Raw genomic sequence first — 17478 nt, 5'->3', positions numbered from 1 at the left:
GGCCGGGAAGGATCCATCGGACCTGTCCTTCGATTCGGGGAAAAAGAAGGACGTATTTGTCGGACGCATCGGAGGAGTCTTCCGTTTTGGACGTCCTTCGTYRCRGYGCTGTGACGTATGCGGCCGACAAATTCGACCTTCGGAGGACCCGTCCTGCCGTTTTGGACACAGCCAATGTAACAGTTTCACTGAGAAGTCTCAGTATAAGGCACATGAAAGGTTCTTTTTGTCTTAATTTTAAAATAAAAATCTGCTTTTTTAGCAAGTAAATAAAAAGAAAAAAATGTTTAGAAGACTCGCTAGTTGCTGTGACATGAGAACTGGTCCAAGCTGGGGGCTTTAGCTAGCTTCCATAATGGCTTTGCATGGATATTTGCTTAACAAATACCTCTCCCACACACTAATAACAAAGAGTTAAAGGCATTAGACTGCACATCACTCAGATTAGTGTTTGTCAGTCCGAATGAATGCTTGAACAGCTGTGATGATGTGTATGTAGAAGGGCTATGTCAGAAGGGTCCTGAGGATTCTGTGAGACACTGAGAACAAGTTACATCAGCATTTTGGGATTTTCACTGATCCCTCAAACATTTTGTAATCTCTTTGTTTTTGCTCCTGTGTGGTTATGTTTTAGCTCTTCAGACAGGATTACGAACAATAAGTTAGCAGGGTAATGTCAACCCAGTCTATTGTAAGAGACCTTCCACAGGCTTCCTCCTCCTGGCTTTGTGTTCATTGCACTATAGCATTTTTCGAAGAGGTGAATAGGCTGCTATTATTCACATTGCCCTGGGGTGTATGTGTTAGAGGCGAGCAGGGAGACTGCCACATTGCAATGGACGTTAGTGCTGTGAGACAGAATTGAAAAGGATGTATTGCTTGCGAGGTTAGTCATCTTTGCTGTCGTTTATGCTCAACAAATTTGAAAACTGACATTTGGCTGAGTCACTGAGAGCAAGTCCCATCTGAAAGGTTGCACTGACGCATTTGTCACGTCATAAATCAGGGCAGATTATCTYTGAGCTCAGTCAACAAACTGTTTAATTCACGTTTAGTTTGTTTTTAATTTAATGACATCATTGTTTGTTTGTTTKTTTTCCTCTTTAGGTAAAGCGCTATCAGTGCACATTTGAAGGTTGCACAAGGACATACAGCACAGCAGGAAATCTGCGTACACACCAGAAAACACATCGGGGCGAGTACACATTTGTGTGTAATCAGCAGGGCTGTGGAAAGGCCTTTCTCACTTCCTACAGTCTCAAAATCCATGTCCGTGTTCACACCAAGGAGAAGCCTTTTGAGTGTGACGTTCAAGGCTGTGAAAAGGCCTTTAACACACTGTACAGGTGAGCCGTCACAGATATTTATTGTTTTGTTTGGTTTTTCTTCATGTCGTTGTTGTTGTCTGTAGAAACTGTTTGACAAGTGCAGATGTAGCCATGGTTCATTTATCAAACTTGCAGTCATTCAGCACCAAAACCTTAAATGTCAAACATTTGATTACTAGATAGGGTAATTATATAAAATCAGTAGTTCATTTTTGAACTTGGTGTTTATTGTTTGGTGTAGTACCCAAAGGTCATGCGCTATGATGCAGTTTACTTGGCATCTGAAAATACATTTCCTCAAAGGTATTTTGAATCTGAAAAGAGCTTCACTGAGTGAGAAATAGTTGAGCTCAGCAGACAGTTTAAGTTTCACTTTCAGTTTCACTCGTTTGCTTTGTTACTGCTGAGAGCCTGCAGGAGTCATGGGCGGGGTGTGTGGGGGGTGGGGGGGTGCTCCGTGATGACGAAGTTCAGCTTAAAGACACGTCCCAGGGGTGTTTCTGGTCCCAAAAGGTGTTTCTGGTCCCCACCTGTTGTTTTGCTTCTCAGCATAGCTGCCTAAAAACGCTGCAGGATTTCTCAAACATGCATGAATGAGTCAAAGCAAGGCTTTGGGCATGTTTTTTATAAGTATAACATTATAACATGATATAAAACTCAAAAAAGTAGATTTTACATGATATTGCCCCTTTAACCTTAAAAATCATCCATAAAGTGAAGGGATATTTTTATTATTATACACGGGTTATTGATAATTAGATTTTTATGCTTTGTAAGATCAAAAAATGATGATCGTATTATACTCGAGATCATTTTATACATGAATAAATACGGTAAATGCTCTTTAATAGTGAGTAAGCCTTCATTCATTGGATCAAGGACAACAACGTGTCAACTAAGTGCCAGTCAGCAGCCCCTCAGTGGCTTAGGTTCATTTTATTTTTTGTTAACAAGTCACTATCTATCCTGTCTTACAAAAACAAGTTATCCTACAAGTTATCCTAAACTTTCTTGAGCTTACTCTCCACTACTAAAAGTTTCCTGCAACTGCAGAGTTATCTGAATCTTTTTTGCAGATGACAAGACTCAGTTGTAGTTGCAGTGTAAGTATAACAGAGTGGTACTGACCTTCCTCTAGACTTCAGCCTGTCTGATAGGAAATAATCCAAGTGGAGGTATCCACCTTTTTTGGAAACATTTCACTGCAGTCTCTGGATCGTGTAACAAGTGCAGAAGAAATAAAATAATGTGTTGCATGATTTTCCATCTGCAGCGGAGGCTCAGAAGAARGTATGGTAGATGGTATCATTTACTCAGACCTGAGGGCAATAAGCAAACTGTAGTGGATTTTAAAAGGTGCTTATTTACTTACTTAGCTAGGCTCATAATGGCCTCTGTAGGACAGCCATGATGCAAAATGTCAGCTCAAGTAGTTTGAAGTTGATAAGAATAGGCAGATGAGAATTCAGATTAAAACGTTGCTGTAAAATCCTGCATAGCTGATTTGTACAAGAGTTGTGGACCCAAAGGCTTTGACTGTCTTGTTTCATTTTTTCCCCAGCTGTATCTTTGATTCACTACTTGAAATAAATAGAAAGTTTTAACAAGTATGTAGTTGGGTTTTTGTGTTTCCCAAAATTATAAAGTGAAAATGATGTTGTGTTAAAGTCCCTGACTTGTAAAGTGTAAAAGTTGCAGATTAAACTACTGTTTACTTCAATTTTTGAGGGAAAAAAGTGAGAATTTGGCTTTAAAAGTTAAAGTTAAGTCAAATGCCATGACCATGACACAGTTCAACATCTTAATGGAGTTTGGTCACTTTGACAAACTGCCAGAGCCGTTTATCAAAGACATGAATGTCAGTATGATAACCATTTAGATTTTGGACCACATCAGGGCCTTCTGGCTTGTATCGGTATAGTTTCTATGACAACGTGTCTTAAGCTTGATGGTGCTGCGCTGTCAGCATCACTTCTGTGTCAGAGGTTGTAACTCCAGGCAGCCATTTAATGCCACACATGAATGAATTGTCTTTTTAATTATATTACTTTCCTCTCTTGTCCTCTTGTCACCCAGATACTGAGACTGTTAATGTTAGCAGTGTGTGTAGACTTTGTTCACTTGTTATTCTTGTCTGCCCTAGATTTTGAAGGGCTGCTTTTTTATTTTCTTACTGCTTTTTTAGATATCTTAAAAGACCAGTGAGAATAAACAAATACTGAATAAACTTGCTGTGTTTGTTTTTTCCCTTCCTCTCCAACAAGTCTCTGAAAAGGATGTAATGAAACCCACTTGATTGTTTCTGCAGGCTAAAAGCACACCAGAGACTTCACACAGGCAAGACATTCAACTGTGAATCGGAGGGGTGCACAAAGTACTTTACCACACTCAGTGACCTGAGGAAGCACATTCGCACACACACTGGGGAGAAGCCATTTCGGTGAGCATTTCCATTATGACAATGACTTTAATGCACTTCTGGCTAAAGCTGAAGGAACAAGAACACTAATAGATACTAGTCTGTGCAAGAGTTGGCCGGTGCATGGAGTCAGTTCTGAAGTTATGTATTTTATATTAACACACAGTCAGCTAAGGCTTAGATGAATTATCGTTTCCACTGTCTTGACGGTTTTTTACTTTCTAGTTTGAAGTATTTGTAAGCAAATTTTGCCTCTTTTTTTCTTGCTTTCAGTTGCGATCATGATGGCTGTGGGAAAGCCTTTGCTGCTAGTCATCATCTAAAAACACATGTACGAACACACACAGGTACGTAGTTTTGGACTTTTATTTAACATCGCTGTTTGCTCAAATACTCAGTTGCTCACAGAAGTTAGGCAAATGTTCCTTACAAAGTGCCAGTTACTGAACCCTAACTTTCACTTTTTTGCTGATACTTTTTTTAATTGTTCAAGAATTAAATACAGTACAACGCTGATTTATTAATCCCAGAAAGTTAGGAATCAAGGAAAGAACCAGTGGCCTTTTCAAATCCATTTGTTACTGTGTAAATTGTAGGGGTGTAAGAAAATATCGATACACTGAAATATCACGATATTTCATTTCCCGATACTGTATCGATATTCTAAAGCCTTGTATCGATTTTTTTATTAAGGTTTAAAATGTCAACTTTCCTGCCAGCCGTTCATTTTTATGTTGTAGTTCAGCCTCTGACCACTAGTTGGCAGCAGTGAGCCAGCCATTTGGCTCCTCTACCTCTTGAGCGCCAGAGAGTAAGAGAGCATTAGCATTGTGAGTAAACATTAGCTTCATGCTCCGATAGCTGAATCTGAGCAGAAAAGACAGACACCCTCTGCCTTCTAAGCTGAGGTAAGGTTACAAACAGTTACTTATTGTCAGAATGTCTGTATTTTAAGACAAATTAAGTGTTTCGTACGCTCTTTTTTCCAACTGTAGTCAGCTTTCACGTTACGCATACAGCGCATGTGTCAACCACCTCGAGCGAGATCGGCACTCCCCCCGTGACATAAAACTTTGTCTGTTGCTCTCAATGTCCAGCTGATGATCGCATCAAAGTCCACATACTTTATCCTGCTGTGTTCGCTTCAAAAACGGTTTAACTCGTTCAGCTTCTCAATTTCTTAACTGGTTTTCTTCAGGCCTGCCCTGCTGTTCAACCCACAGTTATGCAAATCACGTTCTGGATGCAGGTCAGCTGATCTCAGAAACTCTGTGCAGCAGCTTCATATCATCTGTTTACTGAACTTTATGACAACATAAAGCCTATTGTTAAGTGTTGGGTGACCATATTGTAAATTAATATTAAAAATGAAAAGCTGCAAAAATATATTTTCAAACTATTTATTGGCAAATTTAGTCTAATAATTGAAAACATGGATGAAATATGAAACAAATAAAATAAAATACATACAAAGCAGAACACAGCTAAATGTATCAAGAGTATGTCTGTAATATTAGAATTTTCTGAGACAATCAATTTAGGTTTTTTTTTTTCCCAGTAAGAGGTTTTTATTTAAAAGAATTTTTGAACCAAAAATATTGCAATATATCGCCCTGTTTACAGTATCGAAATATATCGGGATATATCGTATCGTGACTCCTCTGTCATGATATGTATCGTATCGCCAAATTCTTGCCAATACACAGCCCTAGTAAGTTGGTCTCTGTTGTATGGAAACAAAAGTGAAACCTTGGATTTTTAGGACAAGCTGGTCAAATAGCTTGGCTATTTTTTTCCCTCTTCTTTCAAATGTTTACAGATTAAACGAGTGCAAGATTAATATTTTTAAAAAGGTTTATTGTGAGATTTTTGTAAAAAAAAATCATCTACAGTTGAACATTTTGTGACTGAGAAGCAGAAATATATCTTTTGTTTTATTGCAATAAGGGTATAAATATGGACATGTAGTCACACTGCTAATGTTTGCTGTAGCTCTTTTTTAATTCCTTTGAAAGGATAATATAACTTTTCACCTGGCTGTAAAACTAAAGAATTCCCTCCTGTTTCTTCTTTGTATTTGTAGGGGAGAAGCCATTTAACTGTCCGAGCGACGGCTGTGAGAAGACTTTCAGCAGCCAGTACAGTTTGAAGAGTCACATCCGAGGCCACGGCAAGGAACAGGCCTTTACCGTCACCCTCACCCATCCTCACTCTGAAGTGAGTCGTTGCACGGCAGTGTCTGGGAATGTGGAACGTTTGTTTTCGTTGTTGTCTTCATTTGTTTTGTTGTTTTCAGTGCAGCGTGACTGTGTGTCCTTTAAAATTATTTACTTAATTAAAAAGCTGTGATTCTAAATGAGCTGTATTCAGGAGCAGTGTGTGCTGTTAATTACTGAATATATTCCTTAATTCTACTGTAGGTTTGAAAAGACACAAACAAATCAAGTTGATGGAATGTATTTTAAACATTTGTTGCAAGAATCTGAGCCTGATAATAGGTTTAGTTATGATGAAGTCATTATTTTACACAAAATGTTTGACTCTTAGTTGCGCTCAAAAAATATTTTCATTCTTAAAAATAAAGTTATTAGTACATGTTTATTCAAATAATTTGAAGCAGTTTAAGTAATCATATTGCTTTTCTTGGTCATTTGTAATAATTGTGTTTTATTCTTAAAGAGATGGCATGTGCTAAACTTTAATACCTGGTTTTGTTGTTTATTTGAGACAAATAGGTTTAGACTACAAAAGAGCCAGTATTCGGGCTTTTCTAAAGAGCAGCAGTAAAGTACTTCAGTGCCCCACATGTAAATAAAATTCACCAAGAAATTAAATTTGATGACCCAGGTTTTGCTAATGTTAAAATATTTATTTTTCTGTGATTTTACAGCTTTAATTTACAATAGTTATCTTTTCTCAAAGTGAAATTTTCTGTTTTTTCTGCTCATCATTTTTACGTATATTGTGCATCTCATCCGTTCTCGTTTTAACTTTCATCTTTAGACCAGAGGTTCTCAAAGTGGGGTCCCTGGACCCCCAGGGGTCCGTGAGAGGTATCTTGGGAGTCCTCAAAATTTTTTTACTAAAATGTTAGTTTGGTTTTTATTTTTAAAAATGCATGGATAACATTGAACTAATAAAATAAACATAATAAACCTAATAAAAAAAATTATATTCCCATGGCATTTAGGGGTTGAAATGACAATAAATTATTTTTTAAAACAGCACAGGGTTTATGAGGGGGTCCCTGGATTTTTTTTCGCCCTTGTAAGTGGTCCCCAGACCCAAATGGCTTGAGAACCCCTGCTTTAGACGACTCGCCTCCTAATCAGAATGCACTGGTGAGTTTTAATTGTGGCTTGTTCTCATCTTAATTACAGGATGCAAATCACTCGCTGTGCCTCAGTGACTTGAGTCTCATCTCGACAGACTCCGAGCTACGAGAGAACATCAACAATGTGAGTCTGGATATTAATGTTTTTAGCACAAACTAGATTGAAGATGTGGAGTCTTATATGTCTGCATCATAGAGGCTGATTTTTTATAGTGTTGTGTGTATTTTAAAAAATGAATTTTGGCATGAAATATTACTTCAAGAGTGGCATCTGTTGTAAATAATTTTCATTATATTTGAATGCATTACAGACTCAAAACCTGGACCTCAACAATGTGACCCCTGTGAAAATCTTTGAACTCATGTTCCAGAGTCCTGAAAATAGCATCAGCCAAGATGATGCAAACCCCAACAGTAAGAAAATGGTTATTTAAAACCTACCTTCTTTGGTTGTATTGATTTTTTTTTTCCATCTCCTAATAGAGCTTTGAATTTTTCTCCTCAGAGAGCCTTTCTGAACCTTTCAGCCTAGAAACCTCCACTCAAAGAGTGACGGATGCCTCACCTATCATCTCTTTTTCTATCAACCCTACCTCCTCATCTTCCCGCAACGCTGCTGTCATGGAGGCTTCGTGCCATCACAATGAGAACTCTTCCTCGCAGGTTTCCACTCCTGTTCCTGCCACCGTTACTGTCAGCTCCACACAGACTCCCTCTTTCATGCAGCTAAGTGGGCCTCAGCAGATCTCAGATGTGCCTCAGGCTTCTGTCCAAGCACCGAACCACGCCCCCTCCCAGCACTTTGTGCCACTACCACCCACATTCCTACAGTCAGAGACTCCAGCTCAGACCACTCCTCTACCAACACCCATCCCTGTCCATCCCCCAGTGGCTCCTGCACTGGCAACCACAGCTGTTACAGCTGCAACAACAGATAGTCTAGCAGCTGTGGCACAACCTGTGCCTTTGGCCAATAACCCTGTCACTAACACTGGCCCTGGTCTGGCTACCACCCCTGCCACTATCACCATAGCATCAGCCCCAAACGTTTTGCAGCCTGGCCTTGTCATGTCTGACCAGAACCTCCAGTGGATCCTTAGCAGTGCTGCGAACAGCCAGCAGAACCCAGAGCAAGCAGTGAGTAGTGCTTACATCCATTTTCATTGTACTTTTAAAATGACAAAAACCCCAACTACTTTTTTATTACAACATAAACTTAGTGAAAATCAGTTTAACAGACCTCTGTGTCTCCAGTTATATATATTCTTATATTAACTGTAATATTTGTTCACAGACACATCAAGGAGCTCCAAAAGTGGAAAAGGTTTTTTTCACTACAGCCATACCAGTAGGAGGAAATGCTGGTAAGCCAGGGTGTAGTCACCCTTTTTTCTTTGCTTGTTTTTTAAAGATGTGGACATTTGGCACACACAAAAAAAATCAAATGATAAATATTTACTTTCAGCAGGTTCAGTCTGGGGTTTTTTGCACTGCTAAAATGTGCTCACACTCAATACAACAGCCAAATAACAATGAATAGAAATAAAAGTACAATTAAGAAATGCAGGAGATATTGCCGTGTCTGTGGCTACAACCCATTTCAAATCATAAAGCTTTCATCAGGGCCCAGAAAAATAGTAATGTTCTGAGCCCGGATGAACGAGGAAAGATAAGTTTACATTTTTGGCAATTGAAAGGAAGGGGAAAACCTGTTTTCCACAGCACATTAGCAGTCCCTAACAGAAAATGTCTCAAATAGAAATTACAATGATGTTAGACAAAAGAAAGGAACACATTTTCATCTTTGAGTAACATAAAAAAGTCAGTAATTGTTGCAAAATAAATTTCTAGTAAAAGTGAAGAAAGTTTTGTCCCGATATATCTCAATAATCCATGTAGGGAAAAAAAAGTTAAGTAGGTCGTCAGGACAGATTCTTTGCTGAAAGACAAAGAACTTGTCCAATCAACTACCTACTCAACTTTCTTTAAGAAAGTTTTTTACTTTGTATTTATATGCAGTTTATTTTTTTATGCAGTAAATGTGATTTAAGATTAAAGATTGTTAAAAAAAAAGGCACTTACAGATAATTTCTACAATCACTATTTAGTATACATCAATGCATTTTCAGTGTATGTATTTTTAGCTTTATTTGTGAACTATATTTAATAAATTTGTAGTAGTCCATATGTACTCACAGAAAATGTTAGTTTCCTGCACATGTGGAATTTACTCATTTAGGTTTCATAGGTAGAAATGGATGACTACACAGGTTTCTCTTATGGAAATATTTATTTAACAAAGACAGAAATACGCAGTCCAAGAATGAAGGTACTCYRTGGGATGATCAACTGAGTTTTATTGCAACAACAGGAACACAGAACAACATCARAMTGTCCCCCTGCTCTCTGCTCCTGTYTCCTCTTCTTCCTTTGAGGCCTCATATATACTGTTTAACAAAAACTATTTTGGCATCTTAATAAAGCAAGATTAAATRCTAAGGAAATTCTAGGTCAAGGGAAAACACAAAGATAAACACAAGTGATATCTAAGAATGACTGTTAGCAAATCTTGTTCTGACTTTARTCATCCTATCTGCTGATRAACAGCATGTCATGAAAACTTAGGTCMTTAAAGTATRTTATGAATTACTGRCTTAAACCTAAAAGTATTAGTTTCACCACAGTTTCAAAAATAGAAGCATGTTTGTGTCAAAGACCTAAGTTCACGTTGTTTCTCTTTCAGGAAACCCAGTCCAACAGATCGGCCTCAGTCTGCCAGTCATCATCATCAAACAGGAGGAGTCCTGCCAGTGCCAGTGTGCCTGCAGGGATTCTGCTAAAGACAAGAAAACAAAGAGCGCCTCCTCCAACATTTCAGCCCCAACACAGCAGCAAACTTCAGAGCCCCCTCCCGCCCTCTCGTCYGAACTTCCCCAACATTCAGCCACTTCGTCTTCTCCCTCTTGCTGCCTCCCCAAGTCTTCCTCCAARGTGGGAGAGGTAAGGCCAGAGCCCGGCTCTTCTTCTTGCTCCACCACACCTCTGCCTTTCTCCACTCTAGTGAGCGACACTGCCACCAACCCACCTCCATCTGACGGCTTAGCCAGCATGGACGTCTCAGACTTCCTGTCCATGCAGAGCCCAGAAACAGCTGCCAACATCGAGGCTCTTCTGCTGGTTGCAGACGAATTCAACATGACCACTGATGGCAGCACTTAAATTTGTTWCTTTCTGAGCCCGGTGCAACGTGTTGRTCTGTTCGGTCGACACTGCGCGTCACTCAAAGTAATGCCTTATTTTCACCTTACGAAGTGTGCATGTTCCACTTGGTTCTTGCAGCGCAGTCTGCTTTGTGTCTCACTTTCCTCACATTGATAAATATATCGAAAAATACACAAATAGGTACAAACTATAAATATTTTTTTGTTGAGTCTCATTGCTGTAGCTGAGTTTTTAGAAACCAGATTAGTAMTGCTTATTGAGATTTAGCAGCTTTAATGCTGTGAAACAGCAGATGATCCTATATGGAAAACATGATCTGTATATATTAATCATATTAACATCCACTCTCAATCAAATAAAATAGCGTGTTGTTCAAGCACTGATAGTGTAAGGTTTCCTGTCTAAAAGGATTAAGGAAAACAAAACCTTGTTTCTGTATCCTTGTACTGTACCACAGGTCCTAAGAAATATTAAAGCTGGTTTGCAGCTGACTAGAATGCACTGTATGTTGCTATAATTTTCAGTCAAATGTTGCTTCCAGCAGGAGTTTAAAGTGGTTGGCCACCCAACCCCTCATTTGGCTGTTATATAGTTTGAGGTATTTTTAAAGTATTTTATTTTTGTTGAAAATTTTTGTAGTCAAAAAATGTGATTTTTTTTTTTCTTGCATTTACTAATGGAGAAAAGAGCCTGAGATCAGATCTACTCATCTCTTTGAGTGGCATTATGTCAATAAGTTGCCTCTAATTTAAAATAACTTAAATTTGTATATGTTAAATTATTTAAATGTTTGATTTTAACAATATACTTATACATTTATCTTCAAGATAGAAAAATAATTTATTCCAATCTTATATTTTTGATTATTTTCTTGTTTTTTTGTAAGGTTACTGATTTCTTAAACATGTATTGCTGAAAAAGACGTTTGGAAAAAAAAAAAGGTATTTCTAGACAGCACATTAAAGTAAATGATCATCTAGGATCAGTTGGTTTGTAAGAGTGGTCCAATAGTAAACAGCTACTGTCAACATCCCATGGTTTTCAGGGTCGTGACCCTCTCAGGGATGCATCAAGTCATAACTGATCCCATTTCCTTTAGTTTGTTACCCAGACATTTACCAGAAGGCCCTCACTTGCAGTAGCCCTACATTTTTGCTGCACTCTTCCCTATTTTTTGCACAGCGTCTTGTAAAGAGAGTAATTTAACAGCTTGTTTAGAGATGCGACACCACTGCAGACATTTTGTATACAACTGCTGTCTAGTAGCATTTGAAAGAGGGTGTCCTAGAGATTGTAAATACAGTGCATTTAGTGTAAACACCTTTGAGAAACTTGTAGATTCCAGGATTTGTATTTTTGTATAGAATTTTGAATTAACTAACTCAGAGTTTGGAGTCTATATACCCCTCATCCTTGCATTCTTCTGTCATATTTATGTAGAGCAGTTTATCTTTTGCTGTTTATTGGTATTGTTCTTTGAGCATGCGGGCTTCTGTACAGTCTGCACTCTAACAACATTATGTAACATACAGAGTATAATTTAACAGTATTCTTTCACATGGGACACAATGCAATGATGACAGAAAAGGCATCATCTCCTGTAGATTAACGTGTTGAAGCCTCTTGGCCTTACAACATTAACTGCTCTGTAAGCCTCCTTGCCTTGAACATCACTCCTGACATGAACATGTTGATTCTCATTTTCACTGATCCCCAGCAGCAGAAATTAGAGATGAAACTGTGGGGTTCGCTCTGGTTTTACGTGGTCTGACTTCCAGATCAACTGCAAATCACAACAGAGTTTGATTTCCAGGTTATTTGATGAGTTAAAATTATTGAAGAAACTAGATTCTAGTCCATTTTGGAATTCATTGGAAAATATATTTCACCTGTTTGGCCGGGGCCAAGAAATCAGTTGTTCCTGATGACCATAAGAACATGTTTTTGGACTGTGCAAAAGTTTTAAGTATTTACAAAGACATGTTTTCTTTTAATTTTATTTTTAAAGTGGTCTTGAAAATCAGTTTAGGCTCCCTGAAGGTGTTCAAAGTATTTCTTTTAATCAATTTACTGCATTACATCATTTKTGTCCAATAGCCTTTTAGGGATTGTATTTAGCAAAATATGATTCTATGGCYATTATGCTTTTTTTATAATTTTTTTGTGAAAGCGATTTAAGAAAGGAGGAAGTGCTGGTAACAAAGTGCCTGAAGATAAAATTGTCACATTTTAAAATTGACCACTTCATCCCTTGAATTTGTGCTTTTTAATACTTGAAAGGGACTTTAGTCAATATAAGGTTGGTTAACAAAACCATTTTCTTCAGTCAAGTATAAGAATTGGACTGAAATGAATGTGAAAACAGTAAAACTCTCGGGGAGCATTAAAAACTATTGGTCAAGACCACAAGTCTATATTAAAAAAAAAGATAGCTCAGACTTTTGCACAGTTCTATAATTTTGTGATTGAAATAATTTCCAGTATGTGAAGATGTTTAAATTTAAATGTGACCCAAGTGGATTATTAAGACACTAAAAACTATGGAAGGGAAGTAATTCATACATTGGTCTCTTATAGTCAATATATTCATCTATGCAATTTAAAGTGGAAGTCAAAGACAAGTTACTTCAGCTTTCCCTCTGATCTAAACTCATTTACTGAAACCCAGTAAAGGTTTTTTTTAATGTCACCATATTTAGTACACTGCTTGAACTCTACTGCAGTGATAAATCCTGACATGATGAACGTGGTGCAAATCTGGACTCAAGGAGCGTTCAGTTGAGTTTTTGCCTGCGAGTGTTGCACCACAGCTCTCCTAAATGCAAATTTCACTTCTGTGGCAACTTGTTCAAAACAAACTGGGTTTATTTGACAAGTCTTTAGAGAATGGTTCTGTTTTAAGAATTCTTGTTTTAAGTGTACACAGATTTTGTAAGCAAGCACATTTATTTGGATTTACTCCCATTTATGGTATTGTTGCAGCTCTTTGTGCATTTGTGGATCATTTGTCTTTTTTTTTTTTTTTTTTTCCTTCTGTGAAAGTGAACATTATGGCTGCCAATATTTCATTATTAATCAGAGAGATGGTCTTTAACTCAGCCCAGGTTTGTCTGTCTGATAATGTAATAATAGTATTTCACAGATTGGGACTCATTCGGAAGCAGGTAAAAAAAAAAAACAGTTTTTTTAACGACCTTTGATAAATATAGGAAAGTATGCTTCCCATGAAATGTCCAAACACCCAAAGAGTGAGGAAATGTTAGGGATTTGTATTTTTAAAAGAATGTATAATGTGAAGATATTTGCTTATGCTTTTTTTGTACAAAGTGATAATAAATAACTTTATGAATTGAAAGCAATATAATCCTAATAAAACGTTGTCACTGAAATGTTCTGTGTACTGACATTTTTTACACTCCTACACAAAAAGTAATGATAGTAAAGTTTATTCAAGTACATATTACAATAAAATGAAGATTACTCTTTGGTTGGTTTCTGTGGTAAAGACACATCATGAAGGGATTTATTCTGCAAAAGCACAAGAATGATTAATAACAACAATAATTGGAAAAGTTGGAGAAAACGATGCACTCACCACTAAAACACGTTTCACTGCCACCAAGTCATCGATGAGTGAATTGCACAGGTTTATTTTCTCAGACACATCGACAAGTCTGGCCTCCATTTCCTTCATTTTCTGCTTGAATGCATGATATTAGTCAGCACAGTGGAACAACTATGAAAGCCTCATTATGTCATAACTAACCTGTTGCAATAAACGTACAGATTCTTCTTTGTCCTGTGTTTCTGCATCAGCTGTAACTATTTTATATTTAAAAACACTGAAAGCATGATAAACTTACAATGTACTGCCGTGTGAATATGTGCATGTTACCTGGGTCCGAGGGCACACCTGTAGACATCTTCAACGTAAAAGCTGGTTTTAAAGATTTCACAGGTGATTTATATTGTCCTATCAAGATGCGACGTAATGACGTAAAATAAATCGTTACGTTGGCCAGCGTTCACAGAGCCTTTTTAATAAGCTTTGTTTTGTTAAGCTATGCGATGTGTTTATTATAAATAATTTTCAAATCCTATTGTTTTTATTAACTTTACTTTTTTAAAAAAACGATTCTGGTTAGTTTTTGTTGAACTAAGAATTAAATTATTAGTTGTTTTAAAAAAGCTGTCCCTTTAAAAAAAACATGACGTAACGCTAGGCGGGGCGTAACCCGGAACTATTCTTGCTCTTACATCAGGCACTAACATGCTCCTGGTCCGTGGACTGACATATGTGATTACCATAAGGTAACATYTATGGGTCCAGTTGGTTCCATCGCTGTTAAACTGGTCGGTTTCAGAAGAGGTCACAGTTCGGCGGCGGTTCGTCGACTTGAAGCTAAAATGTGTAAAGAGCTGAAGACCAAATTGCTTCGTTTGTTGCCGCCGACTTCAAATGGGCCGACAATTCATCAGGATATCCAAACAGGTACATTTTGTTTAATATCAATACATGTCCAGTTTGGATCAGTTAAGTAGACGTGATAATTATTAAAGGAAGTGAAATAAATCTAAATCACTTTTGCATCCTATTAAATTTAAAATTATCCAGCTGCTGACCAGTAATTACACAGTTATGAGCTCGAGTGTGAAGCTACGCCTCATTTGTGAATGTTTTTTTTCCTTGTAGGAGTCACTGTATCTTACTAAAGGCTAAAGCTTTGAATGGCAAACATCATTTACTGGTTTTATTTTAAAGGCTGAATAATCTGTGCTCCTCTGATCTCTCAAACATTAAAACTTATTGAATTATGAACAAAGTAGGGCATAGGACATGTGTAATCTTGATGTTTCTTATTTTTTAATCACAGATGGCGCTGAGATCCTGAGTTGTGCTGTGAAGGCTCTGAAGGACAGTCATGTTGTAGCTGTTCCCACAGACACCATCTACGGCCTGGCATGTCTGGCCCAAAACTCTGAGGCTGTCAGAAAAATCTACGACGTGAAAGGACGTAACGAACACAAGCCGCTGGCCATTTGCGTTGGGGAAATTCAAGAAATTTACAAGTGAGTGCAGTCATTGCTTTATTTTATGTATCTTTTCAGCAGCTGTCTGTGTTTTGATTCCGTAGAATGTTCAGACAAGCTAATCAGTGCACACTATTGTGATTCGTTTCCCATYCAARTCATCTCAACTTTGCCATGCTTCTCCTCCTGCATACTTTGTCCTAGAGCTGCCATTGTAATTTATATCTGTAAAGCCCCTGTGCCAAAAGATGGCTATGCCTTTTGGTGCATGTACAACTTGTAGTTTTTGAAATATTAATGTTTAATAAATTATAATGGGTGTCAATGGAGCCTTGTATTGGTTTAATACTGCCCTCTGCTGTGTCTATTCAACTTGGTACTGCACCATAGTTTTATAATATTTTTAATCTCGGTAATTCAGTGTTTACTATACTAATATGTTTCTATTTCAATTTTTTGCAATAATATTGTCTTGTAAGCATTTACATCTTATCAGATGTGATTCGTTTCCCATCCAAGTCATCTCAACTTTGCCATGCTTCTTCTCCTGCATACTTTGTCCTAGAGCTGCCATTCTAATTTATATCTGTAAAGCCCCGTGCCAAAAGATGGCTATGCCTTTTGGTGCCTGTAAAACTTATAGTTTATGAAATATTAATGTTTAATGAAATATAATGGCAGTCAATGGAGCCTTGTATTGGTCCAATACTGCTCCATGCTGTACTCAACTTGGTACTGCACCACAGTTTAATATTTCAACTCAGTAGTTCAGTGTTTACAGTACTAATATGATTGTATTTTGGTGTTTTACTATAATATTGTCTTAATACTGCTTGATTGTTGTAATATTATGCATTTTTGTGTCAATAATTGTATTGGCAATGTGGCCTCTTTCTGCACGCATACAAACCAACCCCTGCCACCACCTTCTGCCACAGCTCCATTGGTCTAATGGTCTATGTCGTGGACTTTCATGTGGGAGATCAGGGTTCAAAACCCAGCTAATGCAACTTTAACAAAAAATCTCTTCAAACTTCATATTGTCACACAATTACCTTAATTCTAAACACCTGCTGATGTGACAGGCACAAGCTGGTATAGAAAACACATTTGAACTTGGTCAGTTCATTCTGCGAGTCCACTGCTGCAGGCAAAGGCATTCTGCACTGACATGCTACAAGGCAATGCGCACATGTTTTTACATAGTAAAAACCCATGTCTAGTGAAAAGTTGAAGTTGCATATTACACAAAACGACTGAAGAACTTTTGCACGACAAGCTGARCGTGGTTTTGCTGTGTAATTGTTTTGACCTGACTCTAAACACTGATCATGTCTTTCTACAAATGGGGACAAAAATAAAATCCTCTGCACACAGATTCTCCAGATAAATATTAAAATCACCACCCTCCGTTGTTTTGGTAACAGCACGTTGTTTCCATCAACAGATACTGTAAGGTGAAGGTGAAGGAGGGGCTGTTGGGTGATCTGCTGCCTGGTCCCGTCACTCTGGTGTTTGAAAGGTCTGAAGCTTTAAACGCAGATCTCAACCCCTTTACTTCAGTAAGTCTGCATCTTGAAATAAATACTGTACTTATAAATACCAATCAGTGACTTATTAATAAGCAGCCTGCTGTTGTTTACCTGTCCATGGTCTTATCAGCTTGTAGGTGTACGGATCCCAGATCACAACTTCATGAGGCGTCTCTGTCAGATGTGTGGAGAACCGTTAGCGCTCACCAGCGCCAACATCAGCTCACAAACCAGCACAGTAGACGTACACGTAAGTGTCAGAAACAAATATGTCTAAAGTTCATAGAGTCGACTTGTGATGAATGTGTTTTTGTTTTGTGTTTTTCCTGCTGAAGGAGTTTCAGGAGCTTTGGCCCAAACTGGCTGTGGTGGTAGATGGTGGTCCAATAGGAGACCAGAATCGCCTCGGATCAACAGTGATTGACTTGTCAGTACTGGGCAAATACAGAGTCATCAGACCCGGCTGGTAAGTCTACAATAAGTTGTGGCAAGTTTGTGTTTTTCACAAAGCAATAAAAAAAATTGTAAAGATTCTCGGTGCCTTAACTCCAGTCAAGTACTTTTTTTTTTCTTCTTTTTTTTTATTTATGCTGGAAACATAAAGACTTAGAA

General features: G+C 37.8%; 2 protein-coding genes across 2 annotated transcripts in view; both read left to right on the top strand.

Annotated features, from left to right (window-relative positions):
• mtf1 (metal-regulatory transcription factor 1) overlaps window positions 1-13692 on the top strand; it is a 17745-nt gene extending 4053 nt beyond the window's left edge. The window contains exons 3-11 of the mRNA XM_014021250.1: window positions 1108-1346; window positions 3637-3768; window positions 4021-4094; window positions 5831-5964; window positions 7128-7205; window positions 7393-7495; window positions 7587-8218; window positions 8376-8445; window positions 9825-13692. Of these exons, the coding sequence (XP_013876704.1) occupies window positions 1108-1346; window positions 3637-3768; window positions 4021-4094; window positions 5831-5964; window positions 7128-7205; window positions 7393-7495; window positions 7587-8218; window positions 8376-8445; window positions 9825-10300 (1938 nt within the window). The 3' untranslated portion in view covers window positions 10301-13692. The remainder of the gene's footprint in view (window positions 1-1107; window positions 1347-3636; window positions 3769-4020; window positions 4095-5830; window positions 5965-7127; window positions 7206-7392; window positions 7496-7586; window positions 8219-8375; window positions 8446-9824) is intronic.
• Window positions 13693-14552: 860 nt separating this feature from the next.
• Window positions 14553-17478, top strand: part of yrdc (yrdC N(6)-threonylcarbamoyltransferase domain containing) — a 5272-nt gene continuing 2346 nt past the window's right edge. Inside the window, exons 1-5 of the mRNA XM_014021249.1 lie at window positions 14553-14795; window positions 15178-15373; window positions 16782-16896; window positions 16997-17116; window positions 17202-17332. Coding sequence (XP_013876703.1) covers window positions 14624-14795; window positions 15178-15373; window positions 16782-16896; window positions 16997-17116; window positions 17202-17332 — 734 coding nt within the window. The 5' untranslated portion in view covers window positions 14553-14623. The remainder of the gene's footprint in view (window positions 14796-15177; window positions 15374-16781; window positions 16897-16996; window positions 17117-17201; window positions 17333-17478) is intronic.

This window comes from Austrofundulus limnaeus, unplaced genomic scaffold (assembly GCF_001266775.1).
Source record: "Austrofundulus limnaeus strain Quisiro unplaced genomic scaffold, Austrofundulus_limnaeus-1.0 Scaffold284, whole genome shotgun sequence".
Classification (NCBI taxonomy): Eukaryota; Metazoa; Chordata; class Actinopteri; order Cyprinodontiformes; family Rivulidae; genus Austrofundulus; species Austrofundulus limnaeus.
This window is presented reverse-complemented; position numbering and strand designations above follow the sequence as displayed.